The sequence below is a fragment of the Prorops nasuta genome, unplaced genomic scaffold (assembly GCF_024137725.1).
Source record: "Prorops nasuta isolate Cenicafe-Biocafe unplaced genomic scaffold, Cenicafe_Pnas_1.2 PNAS00015, whole genome shotgun sequence".
Lineage (NCBI taxonomy): Eukaryota > Metazoa > Arthropoda > Insecta > Hymenoptera > Bethylidae > Prorops > Prorops nasuta.
The window spans coordinates 4686893-4700412 of record NW_027116812.1 but is presented as its reverse complement, the minus strand read 5'-3'; the positions used below and the strand labels follow the sequence as shown (position 1 = coordinate 4700412).

The following is a 13520-nucleotide window of genomic DNA, read 5'->3' as shown; positions in this document are numbered from 1 at the left end:
ATGCCAGGTTTCAATATTAAACTATTAATTAAAAATTGACCAAAACTGAAAGAAATAAATTCTTAATTTTTCTAGATGTATATTTCTGATTCAAATGTATGTAGCTGTACCTGGAATTTTCGCGGAAAGAAAAGATTCTCGGGGGCTTTCGATAGAAATCCACGAAGGACGTTTTATTACAGTTTTCATCCACAGATTAGCCCCTTTGGAACCATCGATACTCAATTCTGAGACTTTATAGCCCCCATAAAAGTATCTATTTGGTGTTTTCGGGACCGACTCGGCCGAGTAAAGTCGAACAAAAAGGAATCCAAAGCGTGTAGTGCAGGAATTTCTCGGTATACGTGAAACGATCTTATATTCCATTCGGCCCCCGTCCAATTACGTACGGGTTGCCGACCCAGCGACATCCTTTCAGCATCCGCTCGTCCTTTCCTCGCTCCTTTCCTATCCTGATTTCCACCGGACCACTTAACAACTCCCCTCCAATATAAGAAACAAACTGATTTTTTTTTTTTCATTTTTCCTGCAAAGCAACACCATCCAAAAATCTCCCGTACCCTTATATACCAACAGTTTCTTCCCTATGGTCACCATTGAAAAGAGATTTTATTTCCTACACACCTTTTGTAGTATTATACACCTCGGTCTCCAGAGTGTATCGAACAAACGGATAAACTTACACACATGAATGAACGCGTGCACTACATCGTATATCATTTTTCTTGCAATAAAATTGTGGCCTTATCATTAGCGCGTCGACATTTGAAATCAATGATTCGAGGTTTGACGGAAAGGCAATATAAACACTATTATACTATACACACCGCGAATCGCGTAAACCGGTATAATCGAGTAATGCGCCAGAAGGGGCTCCGAGAGCTTTAATCGAACGTTTGATGAAAAGTGGATGAAGGGTGAAGGGGGGGGGGGTGACTCTATGTCACAGCTTGAATATACATAAATACAAGGATAAAAACCTGTAATGCGGTTTATGTGGTTTCCTCTCGAGCAGTGAATCCACTAGATTTCTAGGGAGCTAGAATGAAGTTTGTATGTGTAGGGAGGGCGAAGGTGGCAACGAGTCTCAAGGGAGCCAGGAACTTAACTACCAGATCGATGTTGGACCCCCGGCTCTCTTGATCCCCTGAAACTTTGCTGAAATCTGATCCCTCGTATCCACCCCATTCAACTATTTGTACAATTATGTATCTTATCGAGATTTCTTCACTCCAACACCAGCTACCCCGTCACTCGTCGCTATTTCCCGCCTTGTAAACTCGATTTCAAAACAAATTATATATCCATGTGATGTTCTCGCGAGGTAATTTCACATTGTGCAATTAAACTGGCTTCCTCTCTCTCTCTCTCTCTCTCTCTCTCGTGCACCTTCACCCTTTACACGTATAAAGAAAAAAGAGTAATTATATAGGATAGAGTGGAGGCTTTGGACGTAGACCTAAAAAGCTCGTCTCATTATTAAACATAGGAGCGTATATTTCGAAAACTTTACAATGCGATCACAAATCGTTACAATACCATATGCTTAACGATTCAATATCAATAATAATAATAATAATATTAAAAATCCTTTATAATAATAACTTATGACTCGTGACAGATATATTTACAATTTCACGTGAGATTTTTGCAATATCAATAATAATAATAATAATAAACAACAGATGTACATGCAATATATACTCTTTATCCTTTTTTTGTCACTAAAAGAAGCTAATAGCTAATATCGTGTATATTTAACGCATAGCAACGTTTAAAAAGGCACACGGCATTGTAAATGCTCACAATTTGTAGTTTCACTCATTCACACTGTACTCTCGCACGCACACTCGTTCCCTCGTTCACAGGTTTGCTCATTTTATTGTCCGAAAACTAGAAAGTTTACAATAAAAAAAGAAAGAGAAAATAATAATAAACAAACATAACGAAATTTCGGTCCTTTTCAGAGTAAAATGCCACAAGTGTACGTTAAGCAATTAAATAATTCTACATATTTATATAGTCAGCCGAGAAAACGTTTTCCTTATTAACGTATATGTTTTTGTTCGTCCCTTTAAAATGTTACGCGTACGTGGGAATCGGCCGGTACCGCGAGTAAATGTTAAAAAGAAAAGACCGAGTATAATTTCGTGGTATCGGCCGATCGCCGTTTTCGGACGGGACTACACCTTATTATTAACATCTTTCGTCCATCTTTCTCCGTTCTGTCACTCGTTTCAAATTTTCATACAAGTTTTCGCCAATAGCTCTCGTCGCGACGCTCCTTTAAAACAACGTAGTAGCATCTTACGTTGGAAATGCTCTCGAATTATCGCTATAGCTAATAACCTTCCTCAAATCCTGGCTAATTATAGTATACGTGCATGTTTTTTTTCTCTGCATATGTATTTTCAGAATTTTTCGCATTTTTTTTCTTTGTTTGTCGAACGAACGCCCTTGTTTTTCCGCAAGTCTTATACGTAATATTTATTTATCGGGTGGAGGATTTTTTTTTCTCGTGGGAATAGCCTGAATATTTATATCTATATATATATACAAATATATATATATATATACACATTTTTATTTAGATACAACTTGTTGAAAAAGTAAAATGGACGTTTCTTCATTATTCGTGTCCGAGTTTATTTGCTGGTTGTGCTGCTGTTTCTACATAGTGTAATAATAATAATAATGTTAAAATGACGACGATGATGTGGTCGCAGTGCGCATATTATGCGAATTTGCTACCGATGCTCTCAGTCCGCACGAATCTACGGCGCGAAGCGAAAAAACATCAAAGCCCCCGTTGTTGAATTGTACGAAAAATTCTTATCTCTCATTTGGGACGATGAAAAACGCTCCGTTGTTCGGCATTTTTCACACGTGGCGAATGGTTCGATGATCGTTGTTTTGTGTTTTTTCATTCTACATTGCGCCAGCGCAACAGTATACCAATTGCGCCAAGCTTGCAAGAGACGGTTTTCTATTGTCAAAAAATGCTATCAGGATTTGTCGCTTTTTATGATTTACAGACACCCCGCAATTGCTTCTACGTCATCCTCTTGAGGAAGATAGGCGCGGAAGAATAGTGGAGGTCTTCGAAGTTTTCCTGACAATCCGAAAATGTCTGCTTGCCTCACCATAGGTTTTTTCTCTTCGGCAAATACCTTAGAATATTAACAAAGAAATCATTCGCTGTCCACAGAAGGAATTTTTAAACGAGATAACAAAGTTTATTTGAATTATCAGACGATTGAAAGTAACGCTTCAAAATAACCAATTTCGGGACAAACACGATGAATCTTTTCTTAATTTTCCAAGATCTTTTACCCAAGATTTGCGAACGAAGTTTGTAGATCCTGGCGTTCCATAGTGCATCTTTCTTAGCTCTCTTTTCAAATTGAACAGTCTTATGACGCGAATTACGGTTATCGAAAAACCACGAGCATTTTAATCGCTTGCCAAACTTTATGGAAGAGGACTTTTTTTATCCCCCCCCCCCCCCCACTTCTCCCTCTCTCCCTCTCTCTTTCTCTCCCCCTAATTCTCTTTACAAAAATTTCATCATTAATCCTCTTACATTCAATCGTATATATATATATATATATATATATATATATATATCTATATGTGCAATTTTATAATTAATTTCTAAGTGTATATACAGTACACAAGTATATCACTTTGATCGACGGCTTTCTTCAAAAACCACTTTTGCCAGAGAAATAGAGAGAGAAAAAGAGAGAGAGATAGAGGGGGGGGGGGGAGAGAGAACGGTTTAAAGAAACTTACCGCTTTACTCGAAATTATAAAATAATCTTAAAATACAATTATCATCCTGTCCGACGAGCTTCCAAGGGAAGAACGAGCAACGTATCCTTTATTCATTGTCCTGACGTGCTGTTTTGATTCCTAGACGAGAAAGGCGAGGGATAGGGAGAAATATGATAAAGCGTGTGATTCTGGTGTGGTTGTAAGGAGGGGAGCTGGAGTAGGAAAGGGAGAGCAGTGGGGGGGGGGGGGGGGGAAGGGAAGAAACTAGAAGAAGAAAGATTCGAAGGCGGCGTCAGCCGTGATTGGCGGCGCAGGTAGACCAGTTCGAGAGTTCCGGTCTGTCGGGTCATCCGAGTATCGGTTGAACGTGCTGATTGTGAGGATGTAGACCGGTCGGAACGTGGCCCAGGCTCAAATTGTGAGGTGGCATAGGTGGTGGGGGCGGCGGAGCTGCGAGGCTCAAGGGTGGAGATTCTCCACTGTGCATCATTCCTCCATGCATCCCTCCCATACTCCCGAGAGCCACCAAGTTGCTCAATCCACCGTTGTCCACTACCTTCGACTCCTTCTGCCCCATTTCCTCCCGCTTCTTCACCTGCTTTCGCTCTTTGGCTCGCCGATTCTGGAACCAAATCTTAACCTGCCGGAAGAAAGAAGAAGGATTAAATAACAATGCTCCGAAGGGTGGATGCTGCGGACCTTGACGTAATCCGTGCACCACGCGAACACTCTCCTCTCGCTCACCTGTCTTTCCGATAAGGCGAGATTTGCGGCGAGCTCTGCTTTACGGCGAATCGTGATGTATCGGCTGTAATGAAATTCCTTCTCCAACTCCAGTCTCTGATGATCGGTGTACACCACTCTGTATTTGTCTTTCGTTCGAGTCTTTCCTGAAATCAGAGAGAGAGAGAGACAGGCATGGCGGCCATTAATTATTACGTGCCTGGTCGTAGCGTCAACTTTTCGCAAAGACTCCAGTAAACATCGATGATAAAGCTTTTCGTATAAATAGAACTATATTCTATAGCAATTCCAAAACGATCACCCAGGACATTCCATCGCGCGTGTATATCTTCTTCTATAGTGCGTATATATATATATATATATATATATATATATACACCGATATAAAAAAATCTCTAGTATTTCTTCAACCAAATCATTCCATTCCGTGCTTCTCCAAAGATTTACGATCACGCTAAAAACGACGATCGTCGAGATAAGCGTCGGGAATGAAAACAAACGTAAAAACAGTCGGGGACCGAGGAAGCGCAACCTTCCAGGAAAAATGGAAAGATTTTCGAAAATCGCGCGCCACGTGCATGTTCCTCCTCGGTTCTCCAGTCCTCCTGCTTTTTATAATGTCATTCGGTCGGTTTTTTCTTTCTTTCTTCCGTTTGAAAAAATTATGACGGATTCGTGTCGTGATGGCTCAATTAAGATATTCATGGCCGTGCCGTAACGCAACGGCTTCTTTATACTTTCTAAAAATTTATGCGTCACAAAAGCTGGCTTTTTAGAGGCTTTTAAAAAGCCGACACACTGTGTATCGATAAGGAGAGACATAAATGCAGGAGGAGCGTGAAAGGTGAAACTGTGTCCAGTGTACAGGACTCGTGGTTATTGCGGTAAATGTGGAAATGGGGAGGGGGGATTGAAGATTTCGGCTTGTGCAATGGGGATAAAAATTGGAGAAATAATAAGTGACGAGCAAAGTTGACCATTATGGAACCACCTACATATATACATGTATATACATGCGTGTAGGAGAAGGCACGAAAATTCTATAAGGTCGCAGCCTATTCGTGACGACTGGAAAGGCCTCGAGGCCCCTTATCGAGGAGTGGTGGATTAACGTGCACGCCTTTGATCTTACCGGCCTTATCTAATCACCCTTCCCCCCTTTCCACGCTCCAACCTCTCACACCCCTTCACCTCCACCTTCCCCCACCCCCCAATCGTACCGGATCAAGCAATTCACGCCATTCCTCTCATTTTTTTTCTTCTACCTCTTCGTCCTTCCCAAATCCTCCTCCTCCTCTATTGTACACACGTATACACGCGTGAAAATCCACACACGACTCTCGATCACCGATACTCGTGAAAAAACAACCGTAGATACAGTCTCTTCGTCACTCGTAGGCGTTTCCTATGCGAGGATTTCATTGAATTAAAAATCGAGATTAGAAGGTGGCTAGGGGGAGGAGGGGAAGAAGAATCACGATAATTAAGCAGCGAATGTCGTGTAGAATTTGGAATTTTTTCGACCTGATTACAATCTTGCCAGATAAAGACGTACTTTCGATAAGATTCAAGCATCCTCACTGTTTATTTACTTGCACAAAAACTCGGCGTTATTCTTAACGCGCGTTAAATATTTGTACACCTCGCTTTGTCGAGCTTATATAGGATAAATCTTTTTTTGTAATTCTCACGATGGAAAAAGAATGGAAACGGAGAAAGATTTCAGCAATTATTGTAATGTGTAATTTCGTCAGTTATATAGACAGAGCGAGAAAAAGGTAGAGAGTAAACAGTTTTGTTTTCCAATTTGTAAAAGTGCACGAGGTGACGTTACAAAAATGGTGCAAACCGCACAAATTATAGATTCAATATGAAAAGCGTTTGTAAAATTAAAATGAAACTACTGTTGACTATGTACGGTGTTGTGAGCTTACATTTGACTGTAAAAGAATAATTTAATAATCGTTACTGCGAAATAGTTGTTTTATTAGAAATAATATCGCTTGTATTTACGTTTCTGTTGCTGAATTCGGAGAAGAATGACACGTGGAGCTACAGAAATGGAAAAACGTATTACAGATTCAACGTAAAAATTCTTTCTATAATTACAACGAAACAACCGTGGCTTACTAACATGTCCATGTGACTGTCGTTGTTAATTTTACATATTACTGCAAAAAAGAATAACTTAACCAGATAGCACAAGGTTCGGAGTATATACCTAGTATATCTAAATGCTCGTCCCTGACATATCCTCAGCACCTGCGAAATTTATTTGTTGAATTTTTTACTTATTTCGTGTGTAATTATCATACGGCAGCCTTTAATGCATCTGATTAACATGTCTGTAATGTGTCTGCAATGCAATTTTATGAATTCTTTTATGATATCGTGATATATAAAGTATTTCGAAAATTGTTCGGACGGTCATTTGGATATACCGAGAATATAATGAGGATATACTTGGGAAGTTTGTGTGTTATCCAAGAATAATCGTTACTGCGAAAAATTATTATATCGTTAAAAATAATAAGAAAGAAATATTACAACGATGCTTGTACACAAAAAATAACATCGCTTATATCAAGGTTTATAATTGTACGAACGAGATGGTTAAAATTATCATAGGTGGGTACCAGGGAGCAACGATAACGATCTAGCAGCGAGTAGGTGAGACTCGTACCTCGACAAAGCTTACATGTATGTACACGAGTTTTATTTGATCAGCTTACACAGATTTCCAAAAGGGATCTTCCACGTTCCGAGAAATGGTTCCACGCTTAAAACGCAGCATTTTATTTAATGCGCACGTATATATATATATATATATATATATATATATATATATTTTAGGAGATTTTTAGTAGGAAAAGTGAAATTTTTCCAGCGACTTGTTTGGATACTCCTGTTTGCAAGGTGTAACAATTACGGCATTCAGACAACTGGTCTCGCCGGCAAACAGGATAATCGCGAGTTCCGATATCGTCAAGATGAAAAAGGCCGACGGTAATCCTTCCTGACTCACACACCGCACAACGCGCGAGTTTGCTTCTATACGACCAACAGAGAAATACGTTTTTACCCCATCGAACATTCTCTATCCTCTCGAGAGAACTCGACCCGGGACTTTTTGGATTTGAAAACTTTTTCTCCTTCTCCACGCTCTTCGCTTTTTCCTGCAAAAATTCCAAAACTCTTTACCCTCGCTTTTGCGCCTCCGTTGTCTTTTGATAAAAACGCTCGAATTAATCCGGTCGCTTATAAAGTTATCCACACACACACACACATATGTAATAGTTTAATTTATCGAGCCGCGTGGAAGCTCGGAGAATTCTACCGATGACCCTGTCGAGGTGTGGCGTGAGGAGGGGAAGATTTTTTTCGGCCAATGGGATGAAGCGAGAAGAAACTAGACAAGCGCGCGCAAAGTGTGTATATGTGTGTGTGTAGAAAGGGGGAGGGGGTGAACGCGAAAACTGGCCTCTTGGGTCTCGTTTCCACCCCATTACAGCATTTGCTCTTCCATTTCAGAATTTCACGCCGCGCGAAATGGCAAAAGCGCGTGCCCTGCTTTCCCTTCGAGCCCCCCTCCTCCACTCCCCCTCGAAAGCCAACCAAACCCCATTCCGCTTTCCACTGTCTCTTCTGGATTCGCGTGGGTGCTATTTGTCAGTCGCATCACAATTACCCCTATTGTGCCATCTCACATTTGTATTACTCGCGTATATTCGTCGAACATGCCGACGGTAATTCCCTAGGAATAAAGTAACATGTGTTCCATCATCTCTTTATATATATATATATATATGACCCCTCTTTTTCTTTTTTTTTCTCCGCTTTGCTTAACTAACGAGAGCTCGTCCGGACAATCGACGTCCTTTGGCAGAACCGATGACGGAAGGATAGACAGGAGTGAGAAAGAGGGAGGAAGGTATCCAAATGGAAAAGTACGTTTTGTAAGTGAGAAAAACGGGACTTTGCCAAGTTGTTGCTTTCCAGTTTTACGAGGCTGCTGAAGCCATGCAGTAGTAGTGGTGTTAGTAGAGAGACGCGCCAAAGGACGGCATTAGGCGTTATTGGAGAGCTTAGGTAGGTCACAATACGAGCAACGACTTCTCGAAACAATAATATGGCCCATCCCTGCAATCAAGGTACCGAGGTCATCATAAAACCTTTCACCCCCTCGGATACTTCCACTTCCACCTCCACTTCTTCTTCAAGCTTCACCCGTCCAGTCTCTCCTTTAATAAAAATGTCCTGCTCGTCGAATCACCGGACTATCGGCGAAGAATCATCATCATCGCGTCTCCCGGAAACGGAGTACACTGTGCCCTCCGGGTGAGAAGATCGAGCGTGAAAATCGGGCAAAACGCAAATGTTTTCCAAAGGTGTGGAAACTTGGGTTTTGCAAACTGCAACAAGATCGTAAAACACGTAGGTAGCTCGTGCGCATGGGGCCCGTGTAATTGCTATATTGTGAGGGTAGCGAGTCAACAATTGTCGTAGCCAAGTTGTGGACAGGAAAATTCGTGCTTCGAGAGGCACTCGTGTCACAGGACCGAGCGACTTTCCTGGAGAAGATTAGCAGGCATTGAAGTTCCGAGAAAAAGAGACCGAATTGTCCCAGCCGTATAGAACCGTTTAATTAACGTTTATTGGTGCCAAAACAACCCCCCCCCCCTTCCCCTCCTCACCGATGCCCTAGAATTTCGTTTCCCAATCCGGAGCACGTTTTTAAACAAATTTCAAGCACCGGGATTATCGCAACCTTCCAAGTGAATCCTATCAGTCCGATCGATTCCCTGGAGATCCTGCAATTTCAGCAATTAACCAATCAGGACGATGCAGACACCGATAAAAATTTCCAAGCTCCGGTATAAATAACCGAAAAGGATGTAATATTTTCCATTCTTTTACTCCCGACGCTAAACCTATTAAAATAATAACTGCCTGGCGTGCTCGATGTTTCGCGAGACGGTCTAATAGTAATAATGATAATGAGAATGATAGGAACAATAATAATAATAATGAAAACGAGGGAGAGGGAAGGGGGGGGGGGGAGAAAAACTACGTGGATAGAATTTAAGAGAAGTGTGCGATGGTGTTCTGAATGATGGCGACGTTATACGAGGCAGCGGCTGCCTGCAATATAACCATAAAATGCAGATAATAGCCGTTGGAAGGTATCGAGGGTCGCACGGTCGTAGGAATGGAACAAGAAGGGAAAAGAGAAAGATGGAAGGTATCTCAGGGATCCCGTGGAGGGGGAAAGAAAAAGGGTGAGAAGATCGAGGTATATGCCCCGTCGCCGCAAACTTTTAGTCTCTCCACGAGAAACACGCAACCACGATACACACGAAGAGCAAGAGGGACATCGGGCAACATGGCGGCGGGCCAGTTGCGACAGCAACTCCATTACGCAGCGCGCCAACATTAATCGCCTTGAAATAAAGATTAGACTGCCGTTAATTCGCGCTACCGCAAAGGAATAATTGGATCGACGTAAAAATTTATGGCCTACCTCTCCTTACACACACACACACACATATATATATATATATATATATAATAATAGAAGACTCGTGAAATCGTGGCGAATAGCGATGATGAGGAACGTCCATCTTGCACACTGGACAAGTTTAAACAAAAGCGAGGAAAAGAAACAACAGTGACGACACATATAAACAACACAACATGCCAAGCCACTGCGAGAAAAAATTGCAGATACGTAGAACACTTATTGTTAATGATGAAAGCGTAATTAAAAATGCAAAATTAAAGGAAAAAACAGACAAAGCTTAGATCATAGAATTATGTTCGTACCAAAGGCGTCAAGGGCGCAGAGTTCGTGAAGCGTCGAAGCCGAATTTGCGTTGCAGGCTGTAACGAGATTACAAGCTGCAACAATACAAGAATCATTTTCAATGCTGTGTTGTAATCGTTTCTAGATATACCCATCGGCTCACTTTTCAACGGGAATATTTTCCTGCGCGAATCAAATAATTTCCCGCACGACGGATGTGCTCGGGAGACGGAGAGAGAAAGAGAGAGAGAGAGAGATTATCTTACAAATATTTGAGAGCAATTAGGTGTTTGCCCATCGTTTACCTTGTTTACATTGTATGCCGTATCTAGACCGCCGAGACGCGTTTATAACCCTTACGTACAGTCTACGCGATACGCGCGAGACTCGAACTTTCATAGTTTTAAGCAGTTTTAACAATTCACGCTCTACTTTTTTACTATTCCACTCTCCGTATATGCACGAAAGTCCGAGCCAAGCCTCTGGGATTTATCTCTGGCTTGATTAGGACGCGCCTCGAGTTCATTTTAATTCCAAGCTTTCATCGAAATTTATATACAGTGTGCTTTCCCCTTGATATATTTACATATATATATCTGTATAGTATACATATAGTATATACATATAACAAGAACGAGTTTAGTATCGAGCGTTGAAATGGTCTTTGAATCGGAAGCTTGACAAGTCATTGTATATGAACTGTCATCATTATTAGAAATTTCAATAAACCAGAGGGAGTAAGCACATCGAGCCGGTGTTTGTATACAGTCGAAACATTTGAAAGGATTAATAGAAACGTGTTATATATAAATAAATAGTATATACTGGTGTCGCGTGGATGAATATAGTAAGAAGCTCGAATGTACTGATTTCGTGATCGAATGAGGAAGAAAATTTGTCAAGCTGGAAGAGCGAGAGAGAGAGAGAGAGAGAGAGAGAGAGGAGGAATAGAGCATTATGAAAGAAAGATAAAGACAAACCTGGATTTGGCTGACTCTGATAAGAGGGCTTCTTCATCCACTCGTAGGGGCTCCTCACTTGAGCCGGTCTCATGGGGGTCGTACTGTTGCTACTATTGTTGTTGTTGCTATTGTTATTGTTGTTATTATTGACAATGATATTGTTGTTATTGGAAGTGGGACTGGAGGGGGTTCCAGGGCTGCTGATCTCGCTGCCACTGATGGTGATGGGCGGACTGGGCTCACCAGCACCGACACCGGAATTGTTGGCTTCGTCTCCGCTCCAGTCGGTCACTCCAGCAAGCAACTGTTGTTGCTGTTGTTGTTGCTGTTGCTGCTGCTGTTGTTGATGATGATGGTGCTGCTGGTATTGGTGTGTCTGATATTGCAAATGGGAGTAGTGATGAGGGTGAGGATGCGGATGCCAGCCAGCAAGGACATCGCTGCTGTGGTCGAGGTATTGCTGGGGCCCTGCTGCGGGATGATGATGATGAGTCGCGATCGAATAGCTGGACGGGTAACCGTACCAATATGGCTGGCTCCCGTCGCCCGTGTTCACGTGTTGCTGATTCTGCTGTGCCTGAGCCTGGACTTGCTGACTGATCGATTGCTGCGGACCCAGAGATTGCGACTGACGAAACATCGTCATCGAATTGCAGTAGGACACCATACCGATGCTGCTGATATCCGTAATGGGACCGCGAGAAACAAACTCTTTCCGCCTGAACTACCTCCCCTATTAAAATCCTCACTTTTCACACCAGATCACTCATCGGCTTCGAACGTTCGCTACCGAGCGCGTCAAACCTATTCAGCTTGGAGTGCCATTGAACCAAGGCAACCATCCGATACGCACGGGCTCCCCCGACTCTCCTTCCTTCGCGGCGGTCCAAACCGAGGAGGAAAAACAGAATGGACGGCTGATCGTACCACGTGAACGCGAGTCTCGCGAATCCACCGACAGATCCGACGCGACGGTTCACCACTTGTTCGCTACGAGCCTCGATCTCTATAACTATATCCCTCGCACATTAACAGAAACACTTTGGCTATCTCACTTAATCCCGTGTTTATACTCGTCCATCGGTCGTCCGTTCCTTCGTGCGTCCGTCCTCTCTCAAGGTCGTAGAATCCGAATGACGCGACTACGGACGACTCTCCGCATGACACCTTCTCTCGCTCAATGAACCAGGAGGATACAGAGGGAAGGAAGGGAGGGAGAGGGTGAGTGTGCTGCCTATCCGTGGCTATTCGACACGGGGGCGAAGAGGTCAACGGGGAAGGGGGCGAGCCCCGGTGCTTTCGGAGAGTTTCGAGGACCGGAAGCTGCTACTGCGTGCGGAGTGAAATACTTTGGCGCGAGGTCACGGCACGATGTTACACCGACGACTGTTCGCTGGCCTGTGGGTATATGTAGAGGAAAGGTATACAAGCTGCGACCGCGCTCTACGAGCTTAAGTCCGCCTACGGCGTAGCCAAGCTCCCACCGACACTTTACTTCCGCCAATCAGAGCTCTTCTCTCTTCGGCCCTGCCGTAATGGCGCCTCCGTGCTTCCTACTACGATCCTAGAGAGCACGTCATCCACACTACCACAACGCGAGATCTCTCTCATCCTGTATATAAAACCCTCGATTCACACCCCCCCCCCCTCCTTTATTCCTCCTCTATATACTTCCTTCTCCTATTTTTCCTCGCGCCCTCCTCCCCCCCTCTTCCCTCCCCCTCGCTCGCTTCCTCTTCTTCTCGTACCGCGTCAATCAGTAAAATACAGACCATATTCCCCCCCCCCCCCAGAATCCTATCGTCTCTCTCTCTCTCTCTCTCGTGATTTAACGAATTTCTCACCACCCAATTCTACTCCATTTTAATTATCAGCGATACATACTAGCCTCAACTCTGTTTATATGTATATTTGTTTTCGAAGCGATTCAAAATACCATTTCAAATATTTTCCCTTTCACCTGCTCAACCTATAGTCCTATCGAGTATATATATATATATATATATATATATAGACGATAGGAGAAAATTGCTGCTCGATCGGTGAACAAATATCTGTCTTTTCCTCTAATCGTTTCTCACAAACCCCTTGAAATAGAGGAAGAGAGATGATAATTTTCGCTTTATACAATTTCTTAATCCCAGTCAATTGGAGCCCTCCGAAGCTGTTGACTCTATGAAAATTGGTTAAAAAAACGTTGAAAGATTAAGCGATCCACAGCTACCTGTTGAACT

General features: G+C 42.7%; 1 protein-coding gene across 2 annotated transcripts; it reads right to left on the bottom strand.

Annotated features, from left to right (window-relative positions):
• Positions 1-3498: 3498 nt before the first annotated feature.
• On the bottom strand, positions 3499-12099 carry cad (caudal). Of its 2 annotated transcripts, XM_066736327.1 has the most exons (4): positions 11305-12099; positions 10345-10419; positions 4522-4667; positions 3499-4417 (listed from the first exon to the last, which is right to left on the bottom strand). In XM_066736327.1, exons 1-4 carry the CDS (start codon positions 11951-11953, stop codon positions 4124-4126), a joined length of 1164 nt encoding a protein of 387 aa, XP_066592424.1. In that variant the 5' UTR covers positions 11954-12099; the 3' UTR covers positions 3499-4123. The 2 variants fall into 2 exon arrangements, with proteins under 2 accessions (XP_066592424.1, XP_066592426.1); XM_066736329.1 differs by lacking the exon at positions 10345-10419.
• Positions 12100-13520: the final 1421 nt, after the last annotated feature.

What these genes read in the sequence shown, in the direction of transcription:
- cad (XM_066736327.1), bottom strand. Translation starts at nt 11,953, where the DNA reads ATGGTGTCCTACTGCAATTCGATGACGATGTTTCGTCAGTCGCAATCT. An exon ending in TCAGAGTCAGCCAAATCCAG is followed by an intron (nt 10,420 to 11,304) that starts GTTTGTCTTTAT and finishes GTATTGTTGCAG; the next exon opens with CTTGTAATCTCGTTACAGCC. An exon ending in CTGCGCCCTTGACGCCTTTG is followed by an intron (nt 4,668 to 10,344) that starts GTACGAACATAA and finishes CTCTGATTTCAG; the next exon opens with GAAAGACTCGAACGAAAGAC.